Source organism: Callospermophilus lateralis, chromosome 15, assembly GCF_048772815.1.
Source record: "Callospermophilus lateralis isolate mCalLat2 chromosome 15, mCalLat2.hap1, whole genome shotgun sequence".
NCBI lineage: Eukaryota > Metazoa > Chordata > Mammalia > Rodentia > Sciuridae > Callospermophilus > Callospermophilus lateralis.
Window position 1 is genome coordinate 83,169,929 of NC_135319.1, and position 15,275 is coordinate 83,185,203.

Sequence of the window (15,275 nt, forward strand, 5' to 3'; positions counted from 1 at the left end):
CATGCAGGCCAAGGGGAAGGGAGCTGAGGTGGACAGTGAGACACCCTCACTCCCACACTCCCAGCTCTACGGGCGAGTCAGCTGCTCCCTCAGCTCTGGACCCCAAGGTGCTGACTCGAGTCTGCAGGAGGGCAGTGGCGTTTTCAGTCTGAGTACCTTAAAGTTTTCCATCCCCTCGGTGGACTGCAGGCGACACGGGCTCAGGTTCTGCATGACGGCAGCTAGGATCGCGGGATGTGACCCACCCTGAGCAGGACACACATGGGAGTGGTTTGCACACCCTGGGGGACTGGGTCAGCCAGAGAGAGGAAGGGGAAAGGCGCCACGAAAGTGGGAGAGCTGAAGGTGGAGTCCACCCTGGGCTACAGCCTAGGTGGGCCCCTCTCTAGGGCTGGCCCTCAGGCCCTTCTTTGGCTCTGTAGGGAGATGGCCACTTACTATTTCTACCTGGCTCTTGAGCTCCCAAGTCACAATGAGAGGCAGCTGAATGTCCAGGGCCTGAATGCCCAGCTCTGCACACCTGCAAGCCCACAGACTTCCTGTCCTTGGTGTCCCACTGCACCTGGGGGTGAGGACTGAGTCCTCTCTTCCCTCCTCTCTGAATCCACGTGGCCTTGGGGCAGATTCAGTGCCTGTAAAAACAGCCTGGCTGGAGATTAGGGAAGAGCTGGCCTAGAAAGCCAATGACAAACCCCTAAGGGTCCACTTCTAGGAACCTCAGGCTGCACTGCTAGTGGCCCAGGAACCAAGGGGCTTGGCTCACCCAGCCCTGGAGGCCTCTCGGCTGCAGCTATCCACGCTCAGCCCAGCCTCTTCTCTTACCAGCTTCATTTATGGCTTCAAGCAGTGGGAAGAAGGATTTGGGGCTGGATCTGTCATCTGACCACAACCAAAAGAAGTGGAACTGTAGATTCCTCATTTAAGGATGAGAGGGACCCTTGGGGAGGAACACTGTGTACCAGGCAGCACACACCCAAACCCTGTAGCTTGCTGGCCAACTGTGCTAAGAGGCCCCCAAGAGACTCAGGTAGTCATTGCAGCCAGAGTTGGGGTTGGGGACAAGAGGAACAAAGCAGAAAAGGTCAGGTGGATGGAAACAGGGGCGTGGACAATGCTTGGTTGTGCCATGGGGAGGAATCTATGCCACGCGACCAGCCTGGACATGGCTGGAGCCAGACAGCTGTGGTCAGAGCATCATTGAATGTCGCAGGTCAGGGTCATCGATTCAGAGAATGAAGTTTTCATCAACAGGGACGTGGTGCATGCTAAAGGATAGGAGGCAGAGTGGACCCCTACTCCCACCCCTGCACCCTCAAACATCCTCCCTAGCTTTGGGCTGGGATCTCCTCCAGCAACCTGCACGACAGATGTCCCTCTGCTGCCCCCTTGTGGCCATCTAGAGAAAGTAGTTGGCTGTGGCTGAGCTGACTGCTCCAATGAACCAGGCCTGGGGGTACAAAGTGACTCTCCCATGGAAGAACTGCCAGAGGACTCTGGCCTTGTCTTCTCTCCTGGGATCTTAGGACTCTTGTCTTCAGCCTCCTCCTCACCCTTAACTGCTGCCTCTGAGGCCTGTGCTCTCCAACTGGCTCAAGGTACCGCAGGGCTTGACTTGCAGGGAGACCCTGGAGGCCTGGGTCCATGGGGCGGCTCCTGGGTTCGGACAGCTCCAACCTTCCTGCCTAAGATGGCTGCTCCACAAGCAGCAAGGGAGCAGGTCTCAGGCCTCAGGCCTTCCCCATTCCATCTTGGCAGCCACAGGACCTGGCAGCCCTGACCCCTGAGGTCCAGAAGTTAATGCATCTTGTTGTTCTGTCCCTTGGGTCCAGACTCTAGGCCCAGACCTCAGTGTTCACCTTCTTAGGCCCTTGCTGAGTTCCAGCCCTGGGCCTTCCTTGCCCTCCCTCCTGCCCTCCCACCTGCCCTCCCTCCTGCCCTCCCTCCTGCCCTCCCTCCTGCTCTCCAGGAGGCCTGCTCTCTACTTGCCCCGCCCACCCTAGCTCACACCCTCTCCCCCTCTGATGTACACCTGAGATCGTGTTGCAGACTGGCAGCATGTAGGAGGGTGTTTTGTTCAGCCTGGATGGAATGTTTTAGAAAGAATTGAATAGTGGATTAATTGCCAAGATTTAAAAGCAAGGAGATTTCACATAAAAACCTGAGTTTGTCTCACCTCTTGAAAAAGCAGCAGAAGCCCTGGGCCCTGGCTGTCATTCCTGCCTGACCGAAGCCAATGTGCAGCCTGTCAGGCTTGCCCCCAACTCCAGTCCACCCCTCACCTTTAATGCTCTGGTTTATGCCACCAGTCTGGTCAGCCCTGCAAGCTTTGGGGGCTGCAGCAGCACATCCAGCCGCTACACAGGGAGCTTTGCCTTTCTTGGAACATGTAGAGCAAATCCCACTCCCTTACACATAGAGGAGAGAAGCCAAGGTATGGGTAACAGGCCTGAGCCACCAGCCCGGTAGTCAGAGGAACAGAGTGACACCTATAGGGCCTAAAAGTGCCTAATCCTTACCAGGATGTCACCTGGTGCTTGCCCTGCTGCCACGTTTGGCTCTTCTGTTTGGGGAACACATCCCCTTTTATCTGTGAGCTTCAGGAGGCCAGCACTGGGGTCGGAACACCTGGGAGGGCTCAGATATATAGGTGGGAGAGAGAGTGTGACAGTGACCACAGACGTCCCGTCCCTCCACTCCTCTGCCTTTCTGGCCTCTGGCCCGAGAAGAGGCCCAACCACATGCCTCACGGTCATTTGTCACAGCTGCTCACCAAAGACGCCAAGCAGAGGCTGGGCTGCCAGGAGGAGGGTGCGGCCGAGGTCAAGAGGCACCCGTTCTTCAGGAACATGAACTTCAAGCGCTTGGAGGCCGGGATGTTGGACCCTCCCTTCATTCCAGATGTGAGTAGCCTCCCCAGCCCCCAGCAGATCCAAGGCCTGCTGTCCAGCAGGCCCGTGCCCAGGGCCATTCTCTTTCACTGCCTCCATGTTGGCAGAGCATGGATCATGCTGCTGTCCTCGTGGGGACCATATCCCTTCCCTCTGGCTACTTCCTGCCAATGCTGCAAATGAACTTCATGCCAGGTGATCCAGATGGGGAATGGGCCTGGGAGCCCCACTCTGGTCATCCAAAGACTTGGGTACTTGGACTGAGGGACCTGGATAAATCCCTCCTAAGCTTTAGTTTCCTCGCCTAATGAGGCCAATGTCGCCTCTCCTCCAAACTGCCAGGGACAGCTAATGGTAAAATGAACTGAATGGAGAGGGTTTTCAAGAGCATGGTAGGCTAGCATGCACTGAGCACCTACTGTTTATGCCAGGTTCTGGGCCAGGCACGGCCAGCTCAAATTACAGACATAACAACCTCCCAGCATGCACCTTCATGATGTCCTAAGTCAGGGTGTGGGGCAGCACTTCAGTTAATTAGGCATGATCCAGTCCCTGAAGCCCAGGCTCACGCTCAGCTGGGCTAGAGGCTCGAGGGACCTGGCCCTGGCAGGGGCAGAACAGGCTGAGGCTGCCACTCCAGGGCCTGAACTCTGTCGAATCAAGAGATCGAAAGTCCAAAAGATCTGCTGCCGCCTCTGTTCCTTTGCAGTCCCCAGAGACTGGGACAACATCCCAGGTGGGGCATGGAAGCTACACCTGGGACCCTGAGACAGTGGGCTGGCTTCCTGCATCCTGTGAGAGCTGAGTATACACCCTCTTCCCAACTCAGTGCTCAGCCACTTCGGGTTGGCCACTTGTAGTAGAGGGGTGAGAATGTTTGCACCACTGCCATCGGCAACAAATACAAATCAGAGCCTTGCCGTCCATCCCCCTGCCCCAGCACCATCCTGTGTGGAGGAAGGTGGGGCCAGCCTTGGAACTCCAGCATTCCCTGTAGATAGGGATGCCCTGGTCATCTGAGCAGGGCAGGAGGGCAGCAGCAGGTTTGAGAAACAGGGCCCAGCTGGGTGTTAAACAGTGGCCGTGGCAGCCACTGCTGACCCCATCTGGCCAGTTATGGAGGAAGAAGGGAGCCATTGAGCATGTAGAGTAAAAGTCACTGAGTGCTACAAACTTATCTCAGCCTAGCTAGCGTCAGCAGGTGGTGGAGAGAGTCCCAGTTATAGCTCTCAATCCTGGTTGTCCATCTGGGGTGGGGGACATGACAAACGCTGATCTTAGACCTGGTCCTCAAGGAATCTGGGACCAGGCCTGGGCCTTAGGGTTTTCAAAACCTTCTTCAGGTGATTCTAACATGCAGCTGGGGTTTAGAGTGACTGTGCTATAGGAAAGACCACCAGCCAGGAGTTTGTGGCTTATAGTTTTTAACATTGAGGTCTCTGGGCACAGCTACAACTCAGTATCCCTGGAAACCACCCAGAGTGGTTGCAAGGACATGACAGTTGTGTTTTTGGGTTAAGGTCCCAAGTTGCAGGAGAGGTGGACACCCAGGCTGGGTCTGGGGCAAAGGTTTGGAACCAACCCCACCCCAGGTTGTTGCTATGGTGATGGGATGAGATCAGACATAACAACCTCCCGGCATGCTCCAGGCCTTGTGCCAGACCCTGGGGGACCCATGGTGAACAGAACACTGGGTTGTTTCTCTCTGGGCACTCTCCGTCTGAGAGGAAACGTGTCGGCAAGCACCCCCTAAGTGAAAGTGGGAATAGAGTAGTGAGAGCAGAGAACGGGACCTGGGAGGAGGAGATGGTGTCGTGAAGGCTTTTGCATGGAGCTGGCCAGGCAGTGCCAGAGAGCCTTCCAGCTGGTGGAAGGTGGCATCTCTGATCATCAGGGTGACCAGTCATCCAGGTTGGCCCAGAACTGACTTGGTTTTAGCACTGAAAGTCCTGTGTCCTGAGCAAACAGGGATGGTTGGTCCCCCTGACTGTGACCCTTCCTGCCGGGTTGCAGAGCACCTCAGGCTGTCATGAGATGAGATCACCCATCAGATGTGTCCATCCCTCCCCAGGTCCACAGCACCCTGTGGACCCTGTGGTCCATGGCCCCTGCTCTGGGCAGCTAAGGCCCCAGGCCTACCAGCCAATTGGGAGGTGAGCAGAAGTTACAGGTCCCTGTGAGCTGGGGACTTTGTCTCTCAGGCTGACCTGTCCTCCACCCCAGCTGCCTTTCCTTCTTCTTCCTACACCACCTTCAGGCTGCGGCCACATTCATAACCCTCAGGGCCATTGCTGACTCTATCTTTTTCACTTCACTTGACTTTTTTATAAACATATTCCAAAAGGAAACTTCTCCAAGAAGTCATAGCCATGAGATGGTAAATTTTGGCAAGTTAGGTAAATTTCTATGCCAGAACAGATTTTTTAAAAATACACTTTTTGAAAAATGTCCATCTCCATGTCTCCCAGGGCCAGCTTCGGGGGCTGGACACAAGCAGTCACACTGGCCCATTTGGCTCAAAGCCCCGCTGTTGCTGTCTTGAAATTCTGAATACATTTTGAGCACAGGATCCTGTGCTTCATTGCACACTGGGCCCTGCACATGATACTGCCATGTTCCATGGTGGCACGCACCCTTGGCCTTGGAAGTAGAGGAGGCAAATCACAGCTGTGAAGCTAGATGCCCCCCACCCCATCGCTACCCACGCACAATTCGGCACAGCGATTTGCTGCACTGGGGACTGAGTGGCCTCCAAGCCTCCTACTTGTTCCTTGAGCAGCAGATAGGACTGGAGGCCCCAGAAAGTACCCAGTCCTGAGACCAGTGCTAGAGCCCTCTTAGTGATTGCTGCCCACGCCAAGCCCGCATGCCAATGCCGATTCATGACCTTTGAATTAGCCAGTGTTTGTGCTGGGCCCTCGGCAGTCTTGGGAAGCCTGTTTCTGCCCTCCAGCTTATAGGCACATTGCCAGGTCTGGGGGGCATTCTGCACCCACCCCCCGCAGCCATCTATAAAGCCCCCGTCTCCACAACCCAGGCTCCTAGAGCCCTGGGAAGCCACCTCCAGTAACCGATGAGTCCAGCCAGATTCGTTTCTGGGAGCCCTGGCATGGAGCAGGCCCTCTGCTCTTATTTGACGGGCGGGTGAGGTTAAAAACCTTCTGTCATGATCACAGCAGCGCACACTCACGGTGCTAGGCACTTAAGCATTCCCAGAAACTTGATGGCCCTGGGCTTCTGTTGTCCCCCTATTTGCAGGTGAATAAACTGAGGGCATATGTGACTTCTCCAAAGTTTTTAAGCACCGCAGCTGGGAGTATGGTCCAAGTCTGTCTGGCCACCGGGTCTAGGTGCTAACCCATAGCCCTCACTGCCCCTTAACATGAGAAGGGGCTGGGAGCTATTCCTGCCAGAGCTGTGCCAGTCACCCCCAGGACATCCTTCATCTGCAACTTGGTCACCTGAGGGAGGCAAACGCCCACAAGACCAGAGCAAGGTCCCGAGTCCCCAGCACTCATTCTTTCCATGGAGCAGTGGACCAGAGGCCCCAAACTGTCCAGTGCAAGCTCTCATCCAACAGAGGTGACACTGGAAATGCTGCCACCTTCCCAATGCTGTGATCTTCAGGATAACTGAGATGGCTAAGGGAGTGTGGGGAGGCCAAGGTGCCAAGGACCATGAGCGTAGAGACAGGTGGTGCCCCCTCCCCGTTCAGCCCAGCCTAGACCGTGGGGTGAACTCTGGCATGTGTCAGGAAGCAATGGCAGGAAGGAGCCCTGCACAGAGCAGCTAGACACCCAGCTGTTGTTTTACCTTGGCTGGGTCCCCTTGGTGGCTCAGAGAGAGGAAGGCAGGTTTGGGGGAGCCCCAGGAAGAAGCCCCCCTGCTCCCTATCAAAACCCCAAGGCCTGGCTCAGGGACTAAGCCACAAGCAGGGCGCATGTGCAGTGAGCCCTCTGCCTCCTCAGCCGCGGGCCGTGTACTGTAAGGACGTGCTGGACATCGAGCAGTTCTCCACCGTGAAAGGCGTCAACCTGGACCACACGGACGATGACTTCTACTCCAAGTTCTCCACAGGCTCCGTGTCCATCCCGTGGCAAAACGAGGTGGGCAGAGTGGGACAGTGGCTTCGTTCTGGGAGGGAGGGGTGGTCAGCGGCCAGGACACTGCTGAGAAGGGTGAGACAGGGACAGAAATGTGGCTGCTGGGTGTGCCCCAGGGACAGTCCCTGGGGCTTGGGCCAGGGCCATGGTGCAGGGTGGGGTTCAGAAGCCAGCCAGATGGGCTGCGAGCAAACAGAGGCAGGAGCACTGGCCTCCCGGAGAGGTTTGGCTGGGAGGGAAGACGGAAACAGCAGTCGCAGAGGCAGGACCGAGGCGACGGGGAGATGGGTTTGGTGGAAGAAGATGAGCGAGCTCCTGTTCTCACTGGAGTCCACACAAGGGCGGACGGGGGCTGCACCCACCCCTGGGCGAGCCACAGGGGAGCCTCATCTGGGTCCAGGAGGTAGAGGGCAGGCGGGTCAGGGAAGATGAGGCCCGGGTGACAGGCCATGTCCCTGCTGGCCTCTCCAGATGATAGAAACAGAATGCTTTAAGGAGCTGAATGTGTTTGGACCCGACGGTACCCTCTCACCAGACCTAAACAGAACTCAGCCTCCAGAACCACCAAAGAAAGGCCTGCTCCAGAGGCTCTTCCGGCGTCAGGTGAGATCCGGCTGCCAACCCGGCCTCTGCGCGGACCCCGGCCCACATCTGTGTGAAGCAGCAAGACCAGAGCTGCAGAAGGGACCCCGGGGCAGAAGGGGTGGGCATCCCAAGTCTACCTGACGTTGGGGTCTTTCCCTCCACACTCGGCATTTGGGGCTGGTTCCTTGTTGCGGGCTGTGCCGTCCACTGAGGGACAGCAAGCAGCAGCCCTGGCCTCCGCCGTGAGATGCAGCAGCACCTCTTTCCCCGAGCTGTGACAGCAGAAAATGTCTGCAGACCTTGCCAAGTGTCCCTTGGGGGACAAAATCACCCCAGGTTGAGAGCCACTGTCCCATATGGCCCGGGTAGGACTCAACTGTGTAGATGAAGATGAACAGAGAAAGGACAGGGAGACTGGCGTTGGGGTGATCCCTGCAGAACCTCAGGGCTCCTGGGGCAGACCCCCCTTCATCATTGAATGGGTCCCCTGCAGCTGCAGCCAGAGGAGACCCATCCTGGGGGAAAACATTCGCCCCTCACAGCCAGTCCCTGGCGTAAGGGTTGGCATAGACCAAATGGAGAAATGCCGCAGCAGGGAGGCAGACCCACACGAGTGAGAGCCTGGGGCCCACACCCTGTGACCCCAGTGGCAACCAAAGAGTGCCCCTTCTTGGCCTGGCCCTTCAAGAAGATGCTTATCCTGGGAGCCTCCCCCGGTCTGGCTTCTCCCCTCCTCTCCCTCCTCTTCCCCAGGAGGATAAAGAAGAGGCAGGTGGAGCTCTAGCCTCCTGGCCCGGAATCTACCCCCGCCCCCCCGCTTTGATTGCAGGGGTGAGGGTGGCTTTTGGGGAGCTCCACTGTGGACCAGGCCACTGGGCTGGGCCCTTTTCCAGGGCTTCTCCCATTAATATCCACCAAACCTCCGACTTCATTTCAGCAACACGTCTTGGGCACCTCCTGCCCGCCAGGCTGCGCGCAAGCGTGTGGGATGCCTCGCTGCTCTCGGGCATCCTAGTGAACTTTGAGCCCAGGCTTGTACTGCCATGACCCCATTTCACAGAGTAGAGCACTGAGGCTGAGAGATTAAAGAACTTGCCCAAGCTCACACATCTGGTGAGCCCCGGGAAGGAGCTGGAGGAGAGCAGGAGAGGGAACATACACAGGCTGAGGCCCCGGGCTTACCGTTTTATCTAAAACTCCATGTAAGATTTACATCCCATTCTATAATACACTTATGTTTGCATAAGATAAAAATATAACTTTTAAGTTGTTCCATCAATCGAAACCAAAGTTCCAGAAAGAAATGACCTCTCCCCCTCACCCATGCAGCTGAGCTCCCAGGAGTTTCCTCAGTCTAGAAAGCAGTCACTGTGGAGTCTCGGAGCTCCTGTTAGAATGCTGCCCTGGCATTTGTTGGTTGGGTCGCAGCTTTTTGAACCTCTCCCAGCCTCAGTTTGACCACCTAAAAAGTCAACGTGCCTGCTGCCAGGAGTTGCAGAGGACGAGTGGAGGAGGGGGATGGCACCCCCAGCACAGTGCCCAGCTCTGGCACCTGTGAGGCCGATGCTCCTCATCTCTCCCTCTCTACCCTGCCACTTGAAGGGCCCAGCACCCATAGGGATGCCAGGAGGTGCCAGGCTAATGATGAGCAGCCCAGCATTTGGGGGCCAGGCACTTCCTGGAGCCTTTGCATACATGGCCTCCGTTCATTCTTCCAACAACTCCACGAAGCCCTCATTCCTCATTGCAGGCCAGGAAACCAAGGGATTAAAGAAACTGCAGGAAGTCAACTAAGAGGTGGTCAGATCCCAACCCAAGCAGTCAAATTCTAGGTCTGCAGGCTTAGCCAACACAGATGTCACAGGAGGGACCCTTCCTCCCTGAGTCAGGGTTCCCTTAATTCCAAGGTTCTTCCCAGGCAGCCTCAAGGTTGGCCTCTGGCCCCAGGTCTGCAGGGGAGAATGCAAAAGGCCACAGAAAGCAAGAGAAGTGGGTTGGAGCAGCCCCTGCACCCTGTCCCCTCTTCCAGATTCCCACAGATGTGTCAGCGCCAGAGTTCGACTTCAGGGAGGACTGACACATGCTCTCTCTCCCCCTCTCCCCCAGCATCAGAACAATTCCAAGAGTTCGTCCAATTCCAAGACCAGTTATAACCACCACATCAATTCAAACCACGTCAGTTCAAACTCCACTGGAAGCAGCTAGTTTTGGCCTTGGCCTTGAAGTCCACAGTGGAACCAGCCCAGACCCTTCTACTTGGAAGCAGAACTTATGGCCAGTGGGGCTTCCACTCTGGCTGGGAGGCCAGGGGAGCCCCCAGGAGCCAGGGAAGGGGACCGTCCACCTCCTCAACGAGCCTCGAGGTTTCTCAAAGAAATTTCCACTCAGGTCTGTTTTTTCAAGGCGGCCCCAAGCTGGGGTGGATTGGATTTGCCCTCGTTGAACATTGCAATAGAAACCCAATGGGATACGGCAACTTGCACGTATTTTAATAGGCGTCCTAACTAGAACTGAATTTTTGTCTTTATTATTTTTAAAGAAAAGTTTTGTAAATTTCTCTATTGTCTCAGTTTACATTTTGTATATTTGTATTTAAATGAAAGTCCAGACTTTGAGGTGTAGATTTTTCTGTGCAGCCACTATTAAGCCATGTGTTTTAAGACATTTTAGAAGGGGGAGGGGGGGTTACCAAAAAAAAAAAAAAAAAATGTGACTCCAGACTTCCAGAGACTCAGATGAGAAAATGTTTTTATTAAATGTAGAAAATGTTTCACCTTCCACCTTTAAAGGGTTGGTTGCATTTACCTACATCCATCTCTAACCTTTCCTCACGATGGCATCACACTTCTATTGGCTTTTTATGATCTCAATTAAGTGCTCAAGACCCACTTGGAATTCCCCTGAGAATGTCCTCTCTGGGACTGTGCAGCCAGTCCTACAGGGGCACAGCTGCCATTGCTGCCTCCCTACTGCCCCCTCTTCCTTCTGCAGGGTGGCCACTCTGCACAGAAGATTGCATACAGCCCAGTGGGCTCTGGGCCTCTTTCTGCAAGGTCCCAGCTGCTAAAGCCAGTAGTTTCCAAGAGGTTTGTGCTGTGTTTGGGGATTTCTGTCATATAGTATTTCTAAGAGAAGCACAGTAACAGGAAGGACTAGGCATGGAATCTCGAGTGTTCCAAACTCTCAGGACTTTGGGAACATCAGGGGGTGAGATCCAGTGGGTTATTCTCAGCCTTTGTGTCTGCAGAGGGGAGGGAAGCTCACCCAGGGCTCAGAACATTCCTGAAGTGTCTACCAAGCCTTGAGTCTTGGCACCTTCACCAGGTCCCCACAAATCGACCATTGTGGCATGGATGAGGTTGTCTCTCCAGGCAAATGGCATGTCCAAGGACAGACTGGGCCACCAGAAAAACTCAAGACAATCTCACTGTCACTTCCTGCAGGAGAGCTGGGGTGGAAGCAAAGTCTAAGCAGGCATCTTAGTTTCAGGCACAAGTAGACCCTGGAGGCGCAGGGGCTTTCCAGACCAGGGGCCTCTGAAAGCATCCCTGGACCCTTGTAGCCTGGCTGTCCAGCCTGGGGAGCTGCTGGTCATGCCCTGCTACCTCACAAGGTGACAAAGAGCAGATCTGCCCTCAGCTCCCCTCCAGGACAGGGCTAGTGGCTGGCCTACGGCTCTCCTGCCTGGCCTAGCCCTGCTTTCCATTCTGCCTCAGAACTGGTCAGCCACCAGCAGCTGTCAGAGTGTCTCACGGGGGACTGGACCCTGCCTGCCTCAGTGGTGCCTTCTGTTAAAATGCAGATTCCCAGGCTCTGCCCCTGGGAACCTTGGAGTGGCACCCAGGAATCTGCATCTTCTAAAGGCTCACCAGGTTATTCTGATGATCCTGGAGTATGAGAACCAGCACCTTAGGCTACCAGTCACCAATGTGACTGTCCCAAACAGGTGAGCCAGCAGCTTTGGGACTTGAACACGTAAGGAGGAGCATTATGGGTACGTCAGCCTTGCGGCCCCATTTCCAAGCTCTCCCAGAAAACCTCAGTGGGAATCCCCAGACATGCTGCTAGAAAAGGGTCTGGGCTTTGGTCTTTTTAGAAACAAATGGAGAAAATACATAGCCGGACTCCTCTCAAATACCCTACCGTACAGTATTATCTTCCAGAGCAGCCCAGGAGGCCGCGCCAAGTAAAGCAAACACAGACAGCTGCATTCGGGTTCTGCCAGGAGGGGGGCGCTCTCGGGTCAGTTTTTCAAGATCCTCAAGCTCTTGCAGATGCTCCTTAAGGCAAAGGCCCATCATCCTCCTGGGTCGGTCACCAGCCCAAGCCACCACCCAGCCTCCTGCCTAGAAGGTTCCTTCCTTTCGCCCCATTCGCAGCCACTCTACCCCTGCCAGATGGCTCAGTGCTGATGGCTCTTCATGCCTCAAAGCCAAGGCTCTGTCCATATGCAGCAGAGAACCCCAGGGAGGGGAAAGAAGCCATGCCTGGCTACCAGGGTTCCGCATCGTAGAAGTGCCAGCGGTCCGAAACACGGGACTTGGCACTGACTCAGGACCACTTGTCTTCCTTCCTGGTCGTCACCTGTCCCTGCAAGTGCCAGGAGAGGTGGGGGCAGTCATGAGGCCTGTTCAGTCCTCCTGTTCCTTTGGCCCGTCATCCATGTCTTCTTAACAACAGAGCAGATCTTGAGAACAGTGCCTGAACCCAGCCCCTCTCCCCAAGGAGGCCCAGTCCCTGTTCCTTCCCTATCTTGCTCCTCTTCCAGTCTTGGTTTTTATACTTTTTTGGGGGGGAGGTGGGTACTGGGATTGAACCCAGGGGTGCTCTACCACTGAGCTACATCCCCAGCCCCTTTTATTTTATTTTCAGAGAGGGTCTCACTAAGTTACCCAGGCTGGCTTCAAACTTGCCATTCTCCTGCCTCAGGAGTTAAGGGCACACACTAGAGTGACCAGCACTACAGCTGCATTTTTAAAATATATTTTTAAATTAAAACCAAACGAGCCCTCCTTCCCATTGCCTGTCGGGAGATGGCGGGTTGGATGGTGGCTGGATGTAATTCTCTCGTGCATTTGAGCTCTTGGCAAAAGAGCCTTTTCTTGCTCCAAGTGTAACATTTTTCTCACCAGATATTCACTGACTTTGTGCCTTTGGGGTGAGCCACAGGGTCTCACAGAAGCATCTCTGCTTCCACTGTTCAGGAGGCAGGCTGCTGTCCCCAGTGGACAGGGCAGTCTTAGCCATGATCACCCTCACTGATGAGTGTTTGTCAAGCTTTTGGGTGTGGGGCTCCCAGAATGTTATGCAAAGTTTCAACAAGGCCCTATTCCCGCCTTTGCAGAGGGTGCCATCCATCCCACATCTGCTAGTTCTTGCCTCTGAACTGTGGGGCTCCAGGGCTGCTCGCTTGCAATGTGGCTGAGTGTTGCGTGTCCGCAGCAGCTGCAGGGCCTTGCTACTCTGCTGAAATGCATCACCATCTCAGAGGAGTGGAGCCCTGTGTATGCACATCTGACAGGTAGCCCTCCCCCCAGGAGGATGTTGGTGTGAGTTCTGGGGACATGCACATGAACACCCCTTTGCATCTGGAAGCACAAGTGAGAGGTGGATGCCTGTCCTGGAGCCCAGGCAGCCTCCAGAGGATGCTGAGGCCAGGAAGTTTCCATGCCTCTCCAAGGAACCCAGCTTCACTGTTGAATCCATCTTTTTCTTCCACATCCTCTCCTTTCCTAAGCCTCAAGTCATCAGTTCTACCTTCCCACCAATTTCTTGCTGAGCTGCTGACAGTGCAGAGAAGGCACCACAGCCTCCTTCCCAAGCCTTGCCAGTGGGAATAGTGGCTTCTTGGACCACTGGAAGTCTCCTTAGAGGAAGAAGGAATGCCAGACTGAGTTGGCATTCACGGGTTTCTGTGTGCTTGCCTTCTGGCTGAATACTTATACCCTACTAAGGGCAACCTCTTCAGGTTGTGTCCTGTCTTCAGAACTGATGCCCTGGGAATGAACCCTCTAACTTCTAAGCCTTTGCTATGGAAAGATCGTGAGTACGAAATCCTGTGCATTGGAAAGCCACACAGCTGTGTGAATCGTGGACAGCAGAGAGCTTGCTTCTTCCAGGTCACAGCGGACCCCAATTGGGAAGCCTCACCCCCAAGGCAACTTCTGCACCTGTTTGCACAAGCAGCCACTTAGCTGAAGCTCAGGCTGAACCCTGCAGGGGCATGGGGGACGGGGCGCTCCTCTGGCCTCAACTTAAAGGCTTGTGCCAGACCAGTGATTTAAAACATGTGAAAAGCTAGCTCTCTCTAGGAGGGAAGGAAGACACTCCCCCCAAAGAAGAAGAACCTTGCTGTCTTTCCCCGGTCAATTTAGAAGTTGTTTTTGTATTAGGCCAAAAATAAATGTTCTCAATTAGAAGAGCTTCATGGCTATTGGCATTGTTAAAATAATAATAAGCATTCTAGTCTCTAAAGGTATTTTTTTTTTCTGGAGATTTTATTGTTGACGGGAGAAAATGGCTCTGTTTTAGAGGTCATTCCTGAGGATAACCGCTTCTGTTCTGCTGCTCTGAAACTTTCATGTTCCGTCACATGTCACAGTGCTGCTGTGTCTATATCTAACCACTGTTGTTGTTGTTGTGTGTGTGTGTGTGTTTTTTAAAGAGAAATAAATTCTTCATTGAAAACAGTGCTGGGTTCCTTCCTCCGGCCGCGCTCTCACCCCGTTTCATCTGCAGGACATCGCCATAGGGTACCCGGGCCCACTGCTACAGCCTCGCCTCAGGTTGACAGCTCTACCCTCTGTGCGCAGGCCTAAGGATGCCATCTTAATCCAAGGCCACCAGCTTCTGAATCCAAGCCTAGAAGGGCCCCAGCCTCTTGGCACCAACAGGGTGGTAAGAGTCTGGCCTTCACACCTGCCCAGAGGAGTCTCCTACACAAGAGCAGGCCTGCTGGGCTGGGGGCTCTTGTGGCTACTCAGCCTTCACCAGCCATGGCCTTCTCTTTGGAACTGGACAGAAAGAGGGGCTGGTGGGCAGTGGGGTAGGACAGGAGGAGCAGCCATAGCTGGAAAGGGCCTTTCCTGGGGCAGAGAAGGAACCAACAGCCAAAGGTTTACTGAGCATAGCGGACAAGTCTGGGGAGAAAATGGAAAGGTATAGGAAAGACTCTGAGCTTGGCGTAGGAGCCCCATCAGGGATGGGGAGGACCTTCCCCAGCCTCACAGGGCCCCACCCTTTCCCTGGGACTTTCTCTTCCCACTCCGATACCCCCACTGCCCAGGCAGCCTCCTGGGCAGAAGCCAGCACCTCTCCTGCACACGGGATTGGAGAGAGACACTCCAGCCACAGGGACTGCCCACCTAGGATCCCCTCAGCCCACTCACTATTTACACCCCTCTGTCCAGGCAGGTGGAGAGGGCTGGGTGGGAGGAGGTGCCCACCTCTCACCTCCACCACCTCTTCCGTCCAGACAGCGTGGATCGGTCCATGAGGCCCAGAAGGGTTTTGTCTGGTCCATTTCCAGTACAGTCTGGAAGTAGTCACTCGGGGAATCAGAAAGTGCCAGTTGCCCTTCCTCTGGGGGAGTCCCTCAGAGGGTTGGCACATGCCTGCATCTTGCAGACTGTGGAGAGGAGGGGAAGTCAGGCCCTCGGGAGCAGGCCTCAGGCCACAGCAGATTGGCTCCTGGTTCCAT

At 55.0% G+C, this 15,275-nt stretch overlaps 1 protein-coding gene across 2 annotated transcripts in view; it reads left to right on the forward strand.

Moving 5' to 3' along the window:
• The window catches only part of Grk5 (G protein-coupled receptor kinase 5), a 195,845-nt gene extending 181,623 nt beyond the window's left edge, over positions 1-14,222 (forward strand). For both annotated transcript variants that reach the window (XM_076834183.1, XM_076834184.1), the window contains 4 exons: positions 2,763-2,900; positions 6,857-6,994; positions 7,463-7,594; positions 9,683-14,222. In XM_076834183.1, coding sequence (XP_076690298.1) covers positions 2,763-2,900; positions 6,857-6,994; positions 7,463-7,594; positions 9,683-9,781 — 507 coding nt within the window. In that variant the 3' untranslated portion in view covers positions 9,782-14,222. The remainder of the gene's footprint in view (positions 1-2,762; positions 2,901-6,856; positions 6,995-7,462; positions 7,595-9,682) is intronic.
• Positions 14,223-15,275: the final 1,053 nt, after the last annotated feature.